At 47.3% G+C, this 15,900-nt stretch overlaps 1 protein-coding gene across 3 annotated transcripts in view; it reads right to left on the bottom strand.

Moving 5' to 3' along the window:
* LOC115098197 overlaps nucleotides 1–15,900 on the bottom strand; it is a 166,505-nt gene that overhangs the window by 127,744 nt on the left and 22,861 nt on the right. For all 3 annotated transcript variants that reach the window (XM_029614599.1, XM_029614601.1, XM_029614600.1), the window contains exon 8: nucleotides 8,468–8,579. In XM_029614599.1, the coding sequence (XP_029470459.1) occupies nucleotides 8,468–8,579 (112 nt within the window). The remainder of the gene's footprint in view (nucleotides 1–8,467; nucleotides 8,580–15,900) is intronic.

Below are 15,900 nucleotides of genomic sequence, written 5' to 3'. Positions count from 1 at the left end.
AACTCTTTACCTTTTTTATTCAAGCAATACAAATACCCAATAGAATAACAGCTGGCTGAACCGGGAGAGAAACCTTTGCAATCTTACAAATCCAAGAAGTGATCTGAGTCCCGTAGATCTTGATCACAGGACAAGACCAGCAAATAGGTATAAAGGCACCCTTTTCACCACAACCATGCCAACATATAGGAGAATGTTTAACCCCCATTGTATGTAACCTAGCAGGAGTATAATACCATCTATAAAAACTCTTGTATTTTGCCTTTTGTTTTATGTTAGCACTTACAGAATTTATTTATTGAGGTAACTATAGCTCTAGCTACTCAGCCTCACACAAACAGAAACCTAAATCCTTTTCCCCTCACTGATTATTTTTCCAATGCCTGCCCCTTTCAAATAAGAAGTTAGTTATAAATTATAAAAAATAATCCTTTATTGCCCTGATATACTTTCAAAAGCTTCTCAACTCCCTTCTGCAATCCGATTTAGAAAGCTCCCTTGCAACACGTATCCTTTTTAAAACCAATAAATATGAGTGTTAAGACGAAACTCCACCCCTAACTCTGACTCTTGGAATGTCTCTTCTTATTGCACATAAAAGCATAAGCAAAACTGACTTACACATGGACTTTTATGCGCACTGGGCCTTGATTGATTTTCAAAATGCCACTTATACGCATACATCAGGGTTATATGCACATAAGTTGTTTTGAAAATCAAGCCCAAAATGTACCTACATTTGTATTCAAAGATCATTTGTTAATAAGACAACTTTAGAAAGATGTTTTATGAATATCACACACATCCTAGATGGAAGTTATAATCAGTTTCATAATTGCTACCCAATGTCACAGTCAAAGATTGCACAACTGAGAATGCAGGTAAGAGTACAGGTAAACAATTCTGTTAGAAACCTTGCTTTAGATCAGTACATTCTTCTGACAAATGGAGGGGACGACTACTGTTACTACTGGTGAGTCTTCACTCGTAACTACCCGGGTTTTCTCCCTTATAATATTTGTATATACCCCTTTCAAAACAGCCTAGCCATCATAATGACAGTATTTGGCTAGGGGCCACATATCAGAGTGCCCTCTGGAAGCTGGCTAACATGGACTATAAGTCTGGCCACTAAGTGTTGCCATTGAGCAACAGCTGAGACTCCCTCTCACTCCTAGGGGCTGTGAACGCTGCCTTCCCAGTATCTCCAGCCCCGGCCAGCCTAGGAAACAATTTCGGAGGTACAGCACTTATCACCGAGCCACATATTCTAGCATTTGTGTAACCCGGATTTTTAGAATGTGCACAACTGCTTTCAAAATCCTTTTCTTTTCCTGTGAAAATATCAAACCACTACCCACGATGGCTCTAGAACTGTGCGGAGTGGGGCATAGACAGAGCACAGTGAATTTCAGGGTGAGCAAGCACCAAGTTCCTTTCCCTTCAACCAATCAAAGTGGTCTAGCCATACTGAGGGGGGCAGTGAGGGAGGGAGGAGGAAGCTGCTTGTTGGGGGCCCTTGACTTTCCCCATCCCCCCTCTGAAGCTGTTCCCAATTACATGCTCAGTGTAGGTAACTCCAAATTTTGTAATTTGATACTTTTCTTGAGCAGGTATTTTTCAAGGTTTATAATTAATTGAGCCTTCCAATTTTACAATTTTCCCCTCCCGCTCCCCAGCCCCCCTTTCCCACTCCCCCCTATCCTCCCTCCCTACGACCTTCCTCCCCCCTTTTGTTATTGCTCCATTTTGGTTCATTTGTATTCTGATTCTTGTTTCTGCTATCAATGTTATATTGTTATTTTGTTATTTTGTTATATTGTTATATTGTTTTATTGTATTTTCCGCCTGAGTTCTTTGTAAACCGGCATGATGTGTTTCACGAATGTCGGTAAATAAAAGTTAATAAATAAATAAATAAATAAATACAATGAACACAAAATTGAATTTTTAGCATATATTTCTTACGGTTTTATTGCAAATTAATTTGTAGTGCATGGTACGTAGGAGGCACTTGCAAATGATGTATATAAATGAAAGGATTAGGCAAAGCCGAAGGTATAAAATAGACTGAAACGTCAGTACGGCAGCTCGAGAGTGAAAAATTACACAGTAGCCTTACGTAGCACAGGGGGAAAAAGGGCAGCGAGAGACGGCTGAATATTCATTTTCTGGCTGCACTAAATCTACAGTGTCAATTGTCCAGTTCTTTCTGCAGCTAAAACAGATTTGCAAGAGTATATTTTCATCAAATGATGAAAAAGATAGTATAGCAGGAAAAATTGTTAAAATGAATAATTTGATTAAGCAAGCAGAAGAAAATGAGGCAAGTCTTTTACATAAATCAAGCCCAAAATTAATTTTGTTAAATTAGCAGGGAGGATCATTTTCAAAGGGACTTCAGCTTGTAAACAATGTTTTAGTCGCAGAAGTGACCTTTTACAAAATTACCTGCCTGCTATGCAGGTAAATGTACATGTGCAATTTATGTTCATGCGTGAGTTTACGCGAACTAAGCAGAAGTGTTTTTAGGAGGCGGAGCTGGAGAGGGGTTTGGACTTATGTGCATACTTTTAGATTTTAAGAAGTATTGGGGTCATTTTCAAAGGAAAATGTAAATGTAATGTACCATTATGCACTTTTCAAAAGCCAGTTTACTTATGTTATGTGCACTTAATGTGCATAAAACCTATAGAGACACCCCATAGCTGCAACTTGCACCCGGAGGGAACTAAAGGATAACCCCTTCCTGAGATCCTTCTGTAAAAAAGCAAGGATCTGTGGTACCAAAGCCAGACGAGGGAGGACCCCCTGCTCGCTGCACCAAGAATCAAATACTTTCCACACCCAGACATAAGTAAGAGAAGTAGAGGTCTTCTGCGCCCGTAAGAGAGTGGATATGACATCCTCAGGATACCCTTTCTTTCTCAATTGCCTCCTCTCATAAGCCAGGCCACTAGACAAAAGCAATCTGCCTGATCGCAAAATACCGGACCCTGACGCAGCAGGTTTGGAAGATGACTAAGGAGAAGAGGACCATCCACAGCCAGGTTGACTAGGTCTGCAAACCATGGTCTCCGGGGCCACTCCAGAGCTACGAGGATAACCGTCCCTGGGTGAGTCTCTATTCTTCTCAGAATCTTGCCCATGAGAGGTCATGGAGGAAACACGTAGAGCAGTATGTCGCGGGGCCAAGGAAGGACCAGGGCATCTACTCTTTCTGCCCCATGTTCCCTTCTGCGACTGTAGAAGCGCGGTGCCTTTGCATTTCTCTGAGTCACCATCAAGTCCAAGTGGGGAGTACCCCACCAATGACAGACGAGCGTCATTGCTTCCAAGGACAACTCCCACTTTCTGGGGTCTAGACTTTGATGACTTAGAAAGTACGTTGCATGTTGTCGACCCCGGCTATGTGAGAGGCAGCCAACCGGGCTAGATGTCGTTCCGCCCAGGCTATCAGCATTTCCGCTTCTAAGGCTACAGGACAACTCTTTGTGTCACCTTGATGGTTGATGTAGGCCACCGTCGTCGCATTGTCTGACAAGACTCACACCGCCCAATGGTGGATGAGAGGAAGAAATCTCTGCAACGCCAAGTGCACTGCCCTTGTTTCCAGGCAATTGATGGACCATTGCACCTCCTTCCGTGACCACTGGCCCTGGGCCGACTGAGATTGGCACACAGTCCCCCAACCGGAACAACTGGCATCCGTAGTCACAATCACCCACTGAGGTATTTCTAGGTCCACACCCTGCTTCAAGTGGTCGAGGACAAGCCACCAACCAAAACTGGACCTGGAGGACTCCATGAGTGGCAAAGGTACCTGGAATTCTTCCGACATCGGATCCCAGCGGGAAAGCAAAGCTCTCTGTAAAGGTCTCATATGAGCGAAGGCCCAGGGGACCAATTCCAGAGTGGATGCCATAGAGCCAAGAGCCTGGCAGTGACAAGAGAAGTTGAACCTGAGACGTCAGCTTTACAATCTGTTCCTGCATGAGGAAGACTTTGCTGACTCGAGTATCGAATCGTGCTCCCAAGAAGTCCAAGACCTGGGAAGGAAGCAGATGGCTCTTGGGATGATTGAAGACCCAACCGAGGGAGTGTAGGCGATGTAACACCTTGCGTACTGCCAGCCTGCAAAGGTCTTCTGACTTCACCCGAATGAGTAGGTCGTCCAGATACGGGTGAACCAGTATCCCCTCCCGCTGGAGAGCTGCCACCACCACCACCATCATTACCTTGGTGAAGGTATGAGGAGCTGTCGCCAACCCGAATTGGAGGGCCCAAAACTTATAATGCTTCCAGAGGATCATGAAGCGCCGAAACCTTTGATGATCCTTATGGATTCCAATATGCAGATATGCCTCCGTCAAATCCAGCGAAGCTAAAAATTCTCCACCTTGCACCGCCGTGATGACGGAGCGCAGAGTCTCTTTACGAAAATGTGGCACTTTGGGAGCTTTGTTTACACTCTTTAGGTCAAGAATCGGACAGAAAGAACCTTCCTTTTTGGGTATCACGAAATAGATGGAGTATCTCCTGGTCCTGCACTCATCTGGGGGAACCGGAACAATGGCCCCAAGATCTTCCAGCCGGCAAAGGGTCTGACTCACTATCTGCCTCTTCTCTGGGGATCCGCAGGGAGATATCAAAAATAGGTCTCGCAGAGGCCGAGCAAATTCTAAAACGTAACCGTGTTCTATGATGCTTAGAACCCACTGGTCTGATATTATTTTGACCCACTCCTCGTAATACAGGAAGAGCCGTCCCCCTATGACTGGAACAGAGGAATGGGTTGGCACTATCTCACTGGGAGGACTTGGATCCCGAAGACCCCGATTGACCTCGTCATGGTTCGGTCTGCACCCCCGAAAGGAGTGAGATCAACCTTGAAATCTCCCGGATGGTTGCCTTTGGCCAAAGGAAGGAGCCCTGGTTTGATGAAAGCATCTCTGACCCCAAAAAAGAGAGCGGGGCGGAAAGAAATTCCTGGGGGCCTTAAACTTGTCTTCAGGGAGCTTATGTAACTTATTGTCTCCCAAGGAATTTATTAACTGTTCCAGATCTTCTCCAAAGAGAAACTTGCCCTTAAAAGGTAGTGCTCCAAGTGGAGACTTTGAAGAGACATCGGCAGACCAGTTGCGGAGCCATAGGAGTCTCCTGGCCAAAACCGCTGACACCATAGTCCGGGACGAGGTATGGAGAAGATCATATAAAGCATCTGCGCCATATGCCACTGCCGCCTCTAAACGCTCAGCCTGCTCTGCTTCCTGAGGAGAAAGATCCCTAGCACTGAGGAGCTGTTGGACCCACCTCAGGCTCACTCGTTGCATCAGACTGCTACAGTCCACCGCCCTGACCCTGAGCACTGACACCTCGAAAATCCTTTTGAGATGGACCTTGTCACAACCTCGAGCTTCCTGTCCTGGAGATCTTTCAGAGCCGCTGCTCCTGCCACCGGAATAGTCGTCCGCTTGGTGTTAGCCGACACTGAAGCATCCACCTTCGGAACCTTGAGGAGCTCCAAGGACTTGTCAGGCAGGGGATAGAGCTTATCCATAGCTCCTCCCACGCACAGGCTTGCCTCTGGAGTATCCCACTCTTGGAACATAAGTTGCAGGAGCATGGGATGGAAAGGAAAAGTCCTAGCAGGACCACATAAGCCTGCTAGGACCAGGTCCACTGAGTCATGCCCAGGAACCTCAAGAGGAGGCGCAATCCCCAACTCAGTAAGGACATGTGGTATCAGCGGATCCAACTCATCCCTCAGGAACAAACGAACTACTCTAGGGTCATCACCTTCCACCGGGACGGATCTCTCAGGCTCCTCATCAAAATCGAACCAGGGAGGGTCCAGGCCCAGGAGTTCCAGCAGATCTGGGGCCAGAAGATCTGGCGAGTCCGAGGCCCCCAAGGCAGGAATCCCTTGATCTCGGATCCTCTGAATCCTGGTAGCCCCCTGCGGAGATGTTCATCTGGGGACTTCCGAGGAGGGGGCTCTGCTCACATTGTTCGCGCCCCTGTGTTGCTCTGTTGGAAAAGGCTGGCCATATAGGCTTTGTGCATCAACAGCACAAAGTTGGTAGTAAAAGGGGTTTGGCCCTTTAAATCCCCTCCGGGGGGGGGGGTTCTGCAAATCAGCGGGAGAGTCTGGCAAAGAGCCCTAAGGGCTCTCAGGGCTCAAATCGGGAGGAGAAAGTGGAGGTGGAGGATTCCCTCCCCCTGCTGCATGAGTCGCTGCGGGAGCCAAGGAATCTAAAATGGCTGCCGTTCCCGTGCTCAGCAGGAATTGGTCAGGCCGACTCCCCCCTTCAACTCGCTGATGTCCTGTGCCGTGGGCTCGAGCTGCGGGCTTCCACGCCGTGGTCGATGGAAGGGAGGCACCGAGAACAAAGGCCATCGCGGGAGAGCTGCATAGCTGACTCCCTGCAGGCCGTGCACCGTGAGGCACGCGGCATGGCTGAGGTAAGAGGTGTGGGAGGGACGAAAACTTATCTCTGGAGCCCGGGAGAATGCAAGTACACAGGCCAGCGGGAGCCGCTCCGATAAGACTCCCTTCCCTTTCTTTTTTTTTTTTTAAAGGGGGGCCTCACCAGAGGAATGCAAAAATCATCTCTGATAACAAGGGGGAGGGACCGGACTACCAGTACTCACCCCAAGTGTCGCACCAGGCAGTGTCTCACCGGGTTGTAGAGCTGACAGGGTCTCCAACCCCTAGCTCTGCCTGCAACCAGGGGGGATGGTCCCTCCAGGACCTGCCGACCCCCTGGAAGGAACAGAACTCTTTGACTTTTTTTTTTTTTAATTCTTGCTTGATCAAGTCTTAGTTAAGAAAAGGTGAAAAAAAACCCTTCTTTTTTTTTTTTTTTAATCTAGGAAATTTTAGTTCAGGACCGCAGGTTCTGCCACCTTCATCTGCTGGAGGCAGAGAAATGCTGAAGGGAAGCAGGTAGCACACCGCACTAAGAGGGGGTGCTCTTCAAGTTTTTCTCTGTCTCCATCTGCTGGAAGGGAGGCAAAACCCAGCAGTCTGGACTGATCCGGATACGTACAGGGAATGGGTTTTACATGTGTAAATGCACTTTACTTAAATGGGCTTTTGAAAATTGCTACAATACATGTCATTGAATTGCTCATAGGATTTACTCACATAAGTGCACTTTACTCAAGTGTATAGCTTTTGAAAATTACTACAATAGTATGTTATATTTCCGTGCGTAACTCCTTTCAAAATTACCTCCTATGTACTTAAATTACCCCGCAGAAGTTGCGTCCTCCAAAATGTAGGTGTTAACTTTGTGCATATTATTCTGTGCATGTATTAAGCCAATTACCAGTAAATTTTGAAAGCAAATTTATGTTCAAAACTTTATTTTGAAAATTCGGAGTAAAGTTTGTGTGTGAAAGGTACGTATAGACTTTGACTACAGTTATAAAATTATCCTGTATTTGGAGGTAATTTTTAAAAGGTTTTATGCATGTAAATGAGCTTTTGAAAATTGCTTCTTTTATGTGCATAACTCCTTTGAAAATTCATTCTATAAAGTTCAATTATCAAAAGGTTTCAGGCACGTAAATTGGCTTTTGAAAATTGCTACTTTTGGGGCAGATTTTAAAAGCCCTACACGCATAAATCCAACTGGCTTTATGCACATAGAGGGGTTACGCGCACCAAGCCTATTTTACATAGGCCCGGAGACGCGCGCAAGCCCCGGGATGCGCGCATGTCCCAGGGCTTGAAAAAAGGGGCAGGGCGTGGGCGGGGCCAAAGGCCGGGGCCTCTAGGCCGGCACTTGGCCAGCGCGCGCAACCTACACCTGCCCAGAGGCAGGTGCAACTTGTAAAACAAAGGTATGGGGGGTTTTAGGTAGGGCTGGTGGGTGGGTTAGGTAGGGGAAGGGAGGGGAAGGTGGGGGGGGCGGAAGGTGGGGGGTGGGAAGGAAAGTTCTGATTTCAGAGCGGCCTCGGAGGGAACAGGGAAAGCCATCGCGGCTCCCCTAGGGCTCGGCGCGTGCAAGGTGCACAAGTGTTCACCCCCTTGCTTGCGCCGATCCCGGATTTTATAACATGCGCATGGCTGCGCGCACATGTTATAAAATCTACGCCTGCGCGTAGGTATTAAAATCTGCCCCTTTATGCGCATAACTCCTTTGAAAATTCACTCCTATATCTTAGTTAGCGTATTAGTCAATATTAGCTTTGGGCTCCTTCAACCAAGTCTGTACTAAAGTACGTCCAGGACTCCATCACATGATATTGGTTTAGCTCTTCCTGCCACATACAAACTCCTGATCAGTACAGGACTTGCAGTTCTAGTATCAGTGATCTTGGTACTAATGGACACACAAGACAAGATTCATCAAGGACTTTTCTCATAGACAAAGAAAGGGAGAAGAGCCTTAGTGAATCAGGCCCATACTGTAACAGAACAATTTCCTATCTTCTATATCCCAACTTCAGTACTGACCTTTCATGCCTCTCTTGGGGACTTCTCTCTGTGCGCTCATCCTTCAATGGGTCATAAATAGTTAGCTGAATATCTGATAAACTCTGTGAAGCCTCTTCATATGGGTGATTTCCTGTAATTCATCCAGGTTTTAAACAATATGTATGATATCTTTAGAGAGTAATTAAGGAAATGCAATCAAAATATAAAATTGAGGAATAATTGTAAAGACAAGGATGGAAGCTCATATCTAATCCTTCAAATCAAAGCTCCATCACAGCTCTTTTTTGCCATATTGAGTCACCAACCTGTAATGATAGCTGCCAACAGTTGCTTTTCATTTTCTAGTGTCTCTTTCTTTTCAGTGTCTAAAATGTTGTGCATTAACAAAAAAAATGTGTAAGAGTCATTAGCACTCTACCAAAAAATGGTTTAAAAAATAGTGCGTGTGACAAAAGTATTATCAACCTAATAATTGAAGGTTGACCGACGTGCCGCAAATGTGCAGTAGAGACCAGCTCTACCGCGCATGTGCGGGTGAGCACGTCGGTCTCAGCCAGCGTCAGAAAAAAACAAAACATGGTGGCGTCGAGTGGCAGCGGCGGTGGGTGGCAGCGGGGGCGGCGGCCGTGGGCGGCGGCGGTAGCGAGCGGCGGCAGCGGCAGCCAGTAGCAAGGGAGGGAGGAGAGAGAGAGATGGACTGAGTGAGAGGGAGGGAGGGAGTGGGAGGGAGGGGGAGTGGGAGGGAGTGACTGAGTGAGAGGGAGGGACTGAGTGGGAGGGGACTGAGTGAGGGGGAGGGAGGGACTGAGTGAAGGGGAGGGAGGGACTGAGTGAGAGGGAGGGAGGGAGGAATGGAGTGAGGGGGAGGACTGAGTGGGAGGGAGGGACTGAGTGAGAGGGAGGGAGGGAGAGAGGGGAGGGAGGAGGGACTGAGTGAGAGGGAGGGAGGAGTGGGTGAGTGTGTGGGAGGGAGGTAGGGAGGTAGGGAGGTAGGGGGTGGGGAAGAGTGAGGGGAGAGGGAGAATGAGGGAGAGGTGAGAGACAGGGATGTGAGTAAGTGGAAGGGGGAGAGGGAGAATGAGGGAGAGGTGAGAGACAGGGATGTGAGTAAGTGGAAGGGTAAGAAGTTGTGGAGCAGAGAAAAAGGGAGGGGAGGAGGGCTGAGGGGGAGGGGATGGGATGGGATTGAGAGAGGGTGGGGAGTGACTGAGGGAAGGGGAGCGAGGTGGGAGTGACTGAGGGAAGGGGAGGGAGGTGAGAGTGAGGGAAGGAGGCAGTGGGAGACAGAGGGTGAGTAAGACTGAGTGGAGGAAAGGGGAGGAGTGAACGAGGGGAAGGGGGGAGGAGAGAGGGAGAAAAAGTGTAGAAGGGTGCTGTGTGTTAGAAATGGACTGAAAAAAATGTAATGTAGCCCGTTTTATAAAAAAGAATGTCCTTATCTAATTTTTATCCCTCAAAGACAAATATAAACAGAAAATGTACCAGGATCAAATCTTTTCTTAAGAACATATGAGTACTTAGCTTCTCATTCTTGTACTCTCTGTAAATCACCTTTGCTGTTCTTCAGTGGGATGGTGTTACATTGAGAGAAACATTTACTAAAATTACAGGGCCCTATTATCAGATGACTTGTTCTATCATTGGGTGATGGTAGTCCCTTCATTGTATTAACCAAAATACGAAAAAGACAAAAGGAGGCAATCATTAGGGAAAATCAGCATGCAGTATTTCCTCACCAACTAGCGATACAACCGGGAGGTATCTCATATCTAAAGAGAAATGAAGCATATTTTTTTAAACTTTTTTGTTATTAAATCTTTATATATGTTTGGTTGTTGAGTCTTTATATAGTTTTTAGTATTTTTATAATTTTTTATAATTAAGGAGGAAAAAACCTCAGAAAAAGCAGGTAGTCCATCGCAACTTGTCATCTCCTGCACCTCCAATCATAGGTCAAACACTTCCTGTTTTTTAGTGAGGAACGTAGTGAAAAAAATCATCAGGTGTAAAACTGAAATGAAAGATCTCTTATTTTTTTCTCTTAATGCTGACCAAAGTAATGATTTATCTTGACGTAAGTTATAAACTGTAAACTTTTATCACACAATTGATAATTTTCAGCATCTTGAAATCAAATTTATGCAGCATCTTTTTCTTCAAAATGTAAATTATTAAAGCGCTATTAATGGCTTGAAATCAGTTTCAGATAGTATCGAAAGAAGGAAGAAAAATAGCACTTATATTAAGTGTATGGATTTCCAAAGATTAGCTTGTGCACTATTGACGAATTTTATATTTCCTTTTTTTCATACTGTCCGAAACTGATTTTAAGTCATTAATAGCGCTTTAATAATTTACAATTTGAAGAAACGAGTGTCCTGGGCCCTGCATTGCCATGGTAGCCCCATCCCCAGTACTAAGATTTCAGCGTTTCAGGGCCCCACTCTGATTGAGTTGCCCTGGTCCCTGCACTCTCCTCCCTCCTAAGGTTCGTCCTGAATGGTTCTATCCCTTCTTGGCATGGCCAGAAAGCGGGGCAGAACCTGACTCAGTCTTATGCCGGCTCATTAACATTTAGGTGCACTTGCTCTTCTCCCAGAGATTGGGCCTTAGGACTGGGTCCACTGAAAAATAAAGTTCTGTGGGGCAGGGCCAAGAGGGGAAGGGTTAGGAAAAACCTATGCTGACTGTGGTGCAGGGTGCAGGCCTTGCTTCCTCTTAATCCTCCTGCAATCTTTGTTGTTGCACGGACCAGCAGAAATGCTGCTGGGGGCCAGTGCTTGAGAAACACTGGACTAGAAAATGGTAGTAAAAAAATCTAAGAATAGAACAGAATATACTAGAATATTATGAGTACTTTTGTAGCTAATTTTCAAAGAGAAATTGAGTTCTTTCTTTTTGATGTACCTGCAAACTTTATACCTACATTTAGGCCGATACAATACAGTGCGCTCCGATGGAGCGCACTGTTAGCCTGCTATTGGATGCGCGTTTTCCCTTACCCCTTATTCAGTAAGGGGAGGAAAACGTGCGTCCAACCCGTGGCACCTAATAGGGCCCTCAACATGCAAATGCATGTTGAGGGCCCTATTAGGTATGCGCGCAGGATACAGAAAGTAAAATGTGCAGCCAAGCCGCACATTTTACTTTCAGATATTAGCGCCGACCCAAAGGTCGGCGCTAATTTCTTCCGGCACCAGGAAAGTGCACAGAAAAGCAGTAAAAATTGCTTTTCTGTGCACCCTCCGATTTAATATCATGGCAATATTAAGTCAGAGGTCCCGAAGAATAAAAAAAGTAAAAAAAAAAAAAATAATTTGAATTCGGCCCACGGCTGTCGGGCCGAAAACTGGACGCTCAATTTTGCCGGCGTCCAATTTCCGAGCCCGTGGCTGTCAGCGGGCTCGAGAACCGATGCCGGCAAAATTAAGCATCGGCTGTCAAACCCGCTGACAGCCACTGCTCCGGATCAAAAGGAGACGCTAGGGACGCGCTAGTGTCCCTAGCGCCTCCTTTTCCCCGTTTCTACCGCGCCACCTAATTTGAATACTGCATCGCGCGCACCGGCAAGGGGCCAGTCCGCGCGCCGGGAGAGCGGGCGTTCATCCGCTCTCCCACGGACTTTATTGAATCGGCCTGTATGTGTGCAGGCAGCCACCTGGGGATAAAATATATTTATTTACTTACATTCACTTATAATCCACTTATAAGAAGCTTTCATGAAAGTGGTGTACAACAAAGCATTCAAAATATAGCACAATAAAAAAACACAAAGAGGTAGATATTCGAAAGCAATTTAGATGGATAACTTAAAGTTATCCGTCTAAATGGCAAGTTTTAGCATATTCAGCCTCTTATTCAGCTAGATTTTAGCTGGATAAGCCGAAATTTATCCAGATAAAAAAGAGGCATTCCAGGAAATACCTTACCCCAATAAGTAGCGATATTCAAACTTATCTGGCTAAGGTATCTGGCTAATTTTAGCCCTCCTATTGAACAGGTCTAAAGTTAGCCAATAATCTTATCCGGCTAACTTTAAATTTATCTAGCTGCATTACTGAATATCACGGCTAAGTTAGCCAGAGAAATCTTATATGGCTAACTTACATAACTGGCTGTATCTGAATACGGACCTCAAAGTTTTGACAATAAAATTCTACCTGTGTTATTTTCACTCCAGATCTGAATACTCTCCCAGAAGGGCAATGCTCAGCCTGGCCAGTTGACCCAGATAAACTGCTGTTTAGCAGGTAAATGCCTTTGAAAGCCATATTCCACATGTTTTTCTAAACTGATTTGTGGAGCTCCTTAGGAAGTGGATTTGTGCCCTTCGAATGTTGCTCTATAGGGAATTAGTACTTTTTTGTTTAAGGTCATTTATGATGGGCGGAAGGATTAAAAGGGTAGGCTATTTGTATTTGGTTATGGGGGGGGCTGAGATTTAGAATTCTATAATTAAGGGGTAGATTTTAAAAGGTGTGTGCATGTGTCCATGTGCACGCGCTTCCTGGCGCGCACATGGATGTGCGATTTTAGGTTCGGGGAACAGTGGCCAGCCCAAACGGAAGCACCTGAAACTGGAAATGTTGCCCCAGGACTATAAACCTCAGGTAGCACTGATAATCTTGCTGAATCGGAATGTGTAGGTACGCTTCCGCCAAGTCTAGAGATGCCAGGAACTCCTGGGTACATACGGCAGCAATTACCGACTTCAAAGTTTCCATGCGAAATCGGGGAATCTTCAATGCTGCATTCATGCGCTTCAAATCCCTTCCTTCTTCAGGACAACGATGTAAATGGAATATCAACCCTTTCAGATCTCATCCTGAGGTACTGGTACCATGGCCCCCAGGCACTGCAACCTGTCTAGAGTCTCCCGCACCACTCGACGCTTTTGCAATGAGCTGTGGGGGAGTCAAGAAACAGGCTGCGCACGGGATGAGCAAATTCTAACACAAAACCATTGCTTATTACACCGAGAACCCACTGATCCTGGGTGATTTTGGCCCACTCCTCATAAAAGTGAGTCAGACGACCCCCTATAAAAGTGGGCCAGCCTCGCCTCACTGTGCAGACTTGGACCCCGAGGGTCCTCCACTAGTGGGGGTTCTGAATGGCCTACGATCTCCATGAAAGGACTGCCCCCAGGCCTGACCTCGCAAAGAGAATGGTCTCTGCTCCCCGGGAGCCCCCCTCGCCTGATGTGATCTCCTATTGTCCCGAAAACAGATGAGACGAGAAGACGAGTTTGCCTTTAGGCCCTTCCTCAGGCAATTTGTCATCTAATCGCTTCACAAGCTGTTCTAGGTCCTTCCCAAATAAGAGACGGCCTTTAAAAGGCAAAGAGGCCAAATGGGACTTAAACAAAACATCCGCTGACCAGTTGCAGAGCCACAAGAGGCGCCTTGTGGTCAACGCAGCCCCCATAATACTGGAGGACGTCAGCACCAAATCATACAAGGCATCCGCCACAAAAGCTACCACGGCTTCCAACCTATGAGCCTGACTCCCTGGGGAACTCCCAGACGCCTGACCATCCTGAAGACGCTGCACCCAGCGCAAACAAGCTCTCCGCATAAAGCTGGAGACTCAAAGCTGACACCTCAAAAATCCTTTTAAGATGGACCTCCAGCTTGTGGTTCTGAACATCCCTCAGCGCTGCCACTCCCGCTACCGGAATGGTCGTCTTTTTCGTGACCACCGAGATGACCGCATCCACCTTGAGAAACACAAAAAGCTCCAAGGCCTGTTCTGGCAGGGCATAAAGTTTCGCCATCGCCCTGCCAACCCGTAAGCCGGCATCAGGAGCACCCCATTCCTGATCCACCATCTTCTTTATGGACGTATGATACGGAAATCATGAAGGAGGGCTTCTCATGTCCTCCAGCACCGGAGCCGCCCCCATCTTTGCTAGAGTCCTCCTGTGGTGGCTGGAGCCTTAGCTCCTCCAAAACCTGGGGAATTAGAGGAGCCAGTTCCTCCCTACAGAACAAGCAGACAATTTTGAGATCATCTCCCTTTACCATCGGTATCGGGTCAGTATCATCTCCCTGGACCACATCCGCAGACCCTGTGTCCGCCACTGGGTCCCCTAAGAGCATTGCCCCCAGGACCAAATCAGCGTCTTGTGGGGTTGGACCAGGCGTACTCTGAACTCTGGTGCTTAAGATACCACGCGACATGCCCGACCTAAAGGGGACCACTCCCGGCTCCAGAGACAATGCTGGAGAGTCTGGGCCCTCCTGCTGCAAAGCAAACCCCTCCTGATGTGCTAAATAGGCCTTATGGAGGAGCAGGATAAACTCGGGCGAGAAGGGACAAAGACTGCGAGGACAGCTTGCGGATGTAATAAGTCCCCACTGGCAGGTGGAGGAACGTGTCCCAGGGAGGCCTTCGAGTCCCCCTGTCTCCCAACAGGACCCAGGTGGACCGGGGAAAGCCGAGGAGGAAGGTCCCCATCAGCCCCCGAAAGCGCAGGCAGGCCCGACGGGGATTCCAACATGGCCACCGTTCCTGCAGGTATGTGCACTGAGGGCTGCACGTGGTCTGTGCCTGCTGAACTCTCAGCTGCTGCGTCGGCCCGAATTTCCTCCATTTAGCAGGCACCGGGAGATCGGAGGGTCCCTCCCTCCCTAGACACAGGCCGCACAAAGTCCGTGGCGATTTAGCCGCGCGGAAGCCCACATGCATGGCAGGCCAACCCCCATCCCTATCGAAACACGAGAGAATCGCTAGCCCTGGAGGAGAAAATAAAACTAGCTGGAGGAGGGGGGGAAGAGAAAGTCATCCTTACTGCTGCTGCCTGCTCCAACAACCTGTTTCCTCTCACTTTTTTTTTTTAAATTAAATTAAACTTTAAGAGGCCTCACTACCATCCCTGCTCCCAGCACTGAAGAGAGCTGTCCAGCTCAATTCAGCAAACTAAGCAAGGGAGAGGGAAAGGCCAAAGCAAAAAAACCCAGTAAAGTGAGCCAAGGAAAAGCCACCGCAGTGGCCTCGTAAGGAGAGAGATCTGGACCACCAGATTTGCATCGCATGGCTAACATGGGACCAGGGGTACAAAACGGTCACCGACCCCCAGCCCATCCACCTCAACCAAACAGGGTATGGAGTGGGAACCCCGACCCCTAGGAGGAAGGCCCAAAGGAATAAAAAGTTAGAAAAAAAAATACTGGGCAGACTAAGAAACTGCAGGTTTTTTCACCAGCCACATCTGCTGGAGACAGAGAAATACTGGGGAACTGCAGGTGGCACCAGTATAAATGAAGCAGTGTCAGTTTTACTTTCACTGTCTCCATCTGCTGGCACGGATGAATAAACCCAGGAGTCTGGACTGATCCGGGTATGTACAGGGAATCGCACATCCCCTAATTAATGCACCCATTGGCTTTTAAAATTCACCTTTAAGGGGATAGTGCACTACATTCAATTTTCTATGCATGCTAACTGGC

Source organism: Rhinatrema bivittatum, chromosome 8, assembly GCF_901001135.1.
Source record: "Rhinatrema bivittatum chromosome 8, aRhiBiv1.1, whole genome shotgun sequence".
Taxonomy (NCBI): Eukaryota; Metazoa; Chordata; class Amphibia; order Gymnophiona; family Rhinatrematidae; genus Rhinatrema; species Rhinatrema bivittatum.
This window is presented reverse-complemented; position numbering and strand designations above follow the sequence as displayed.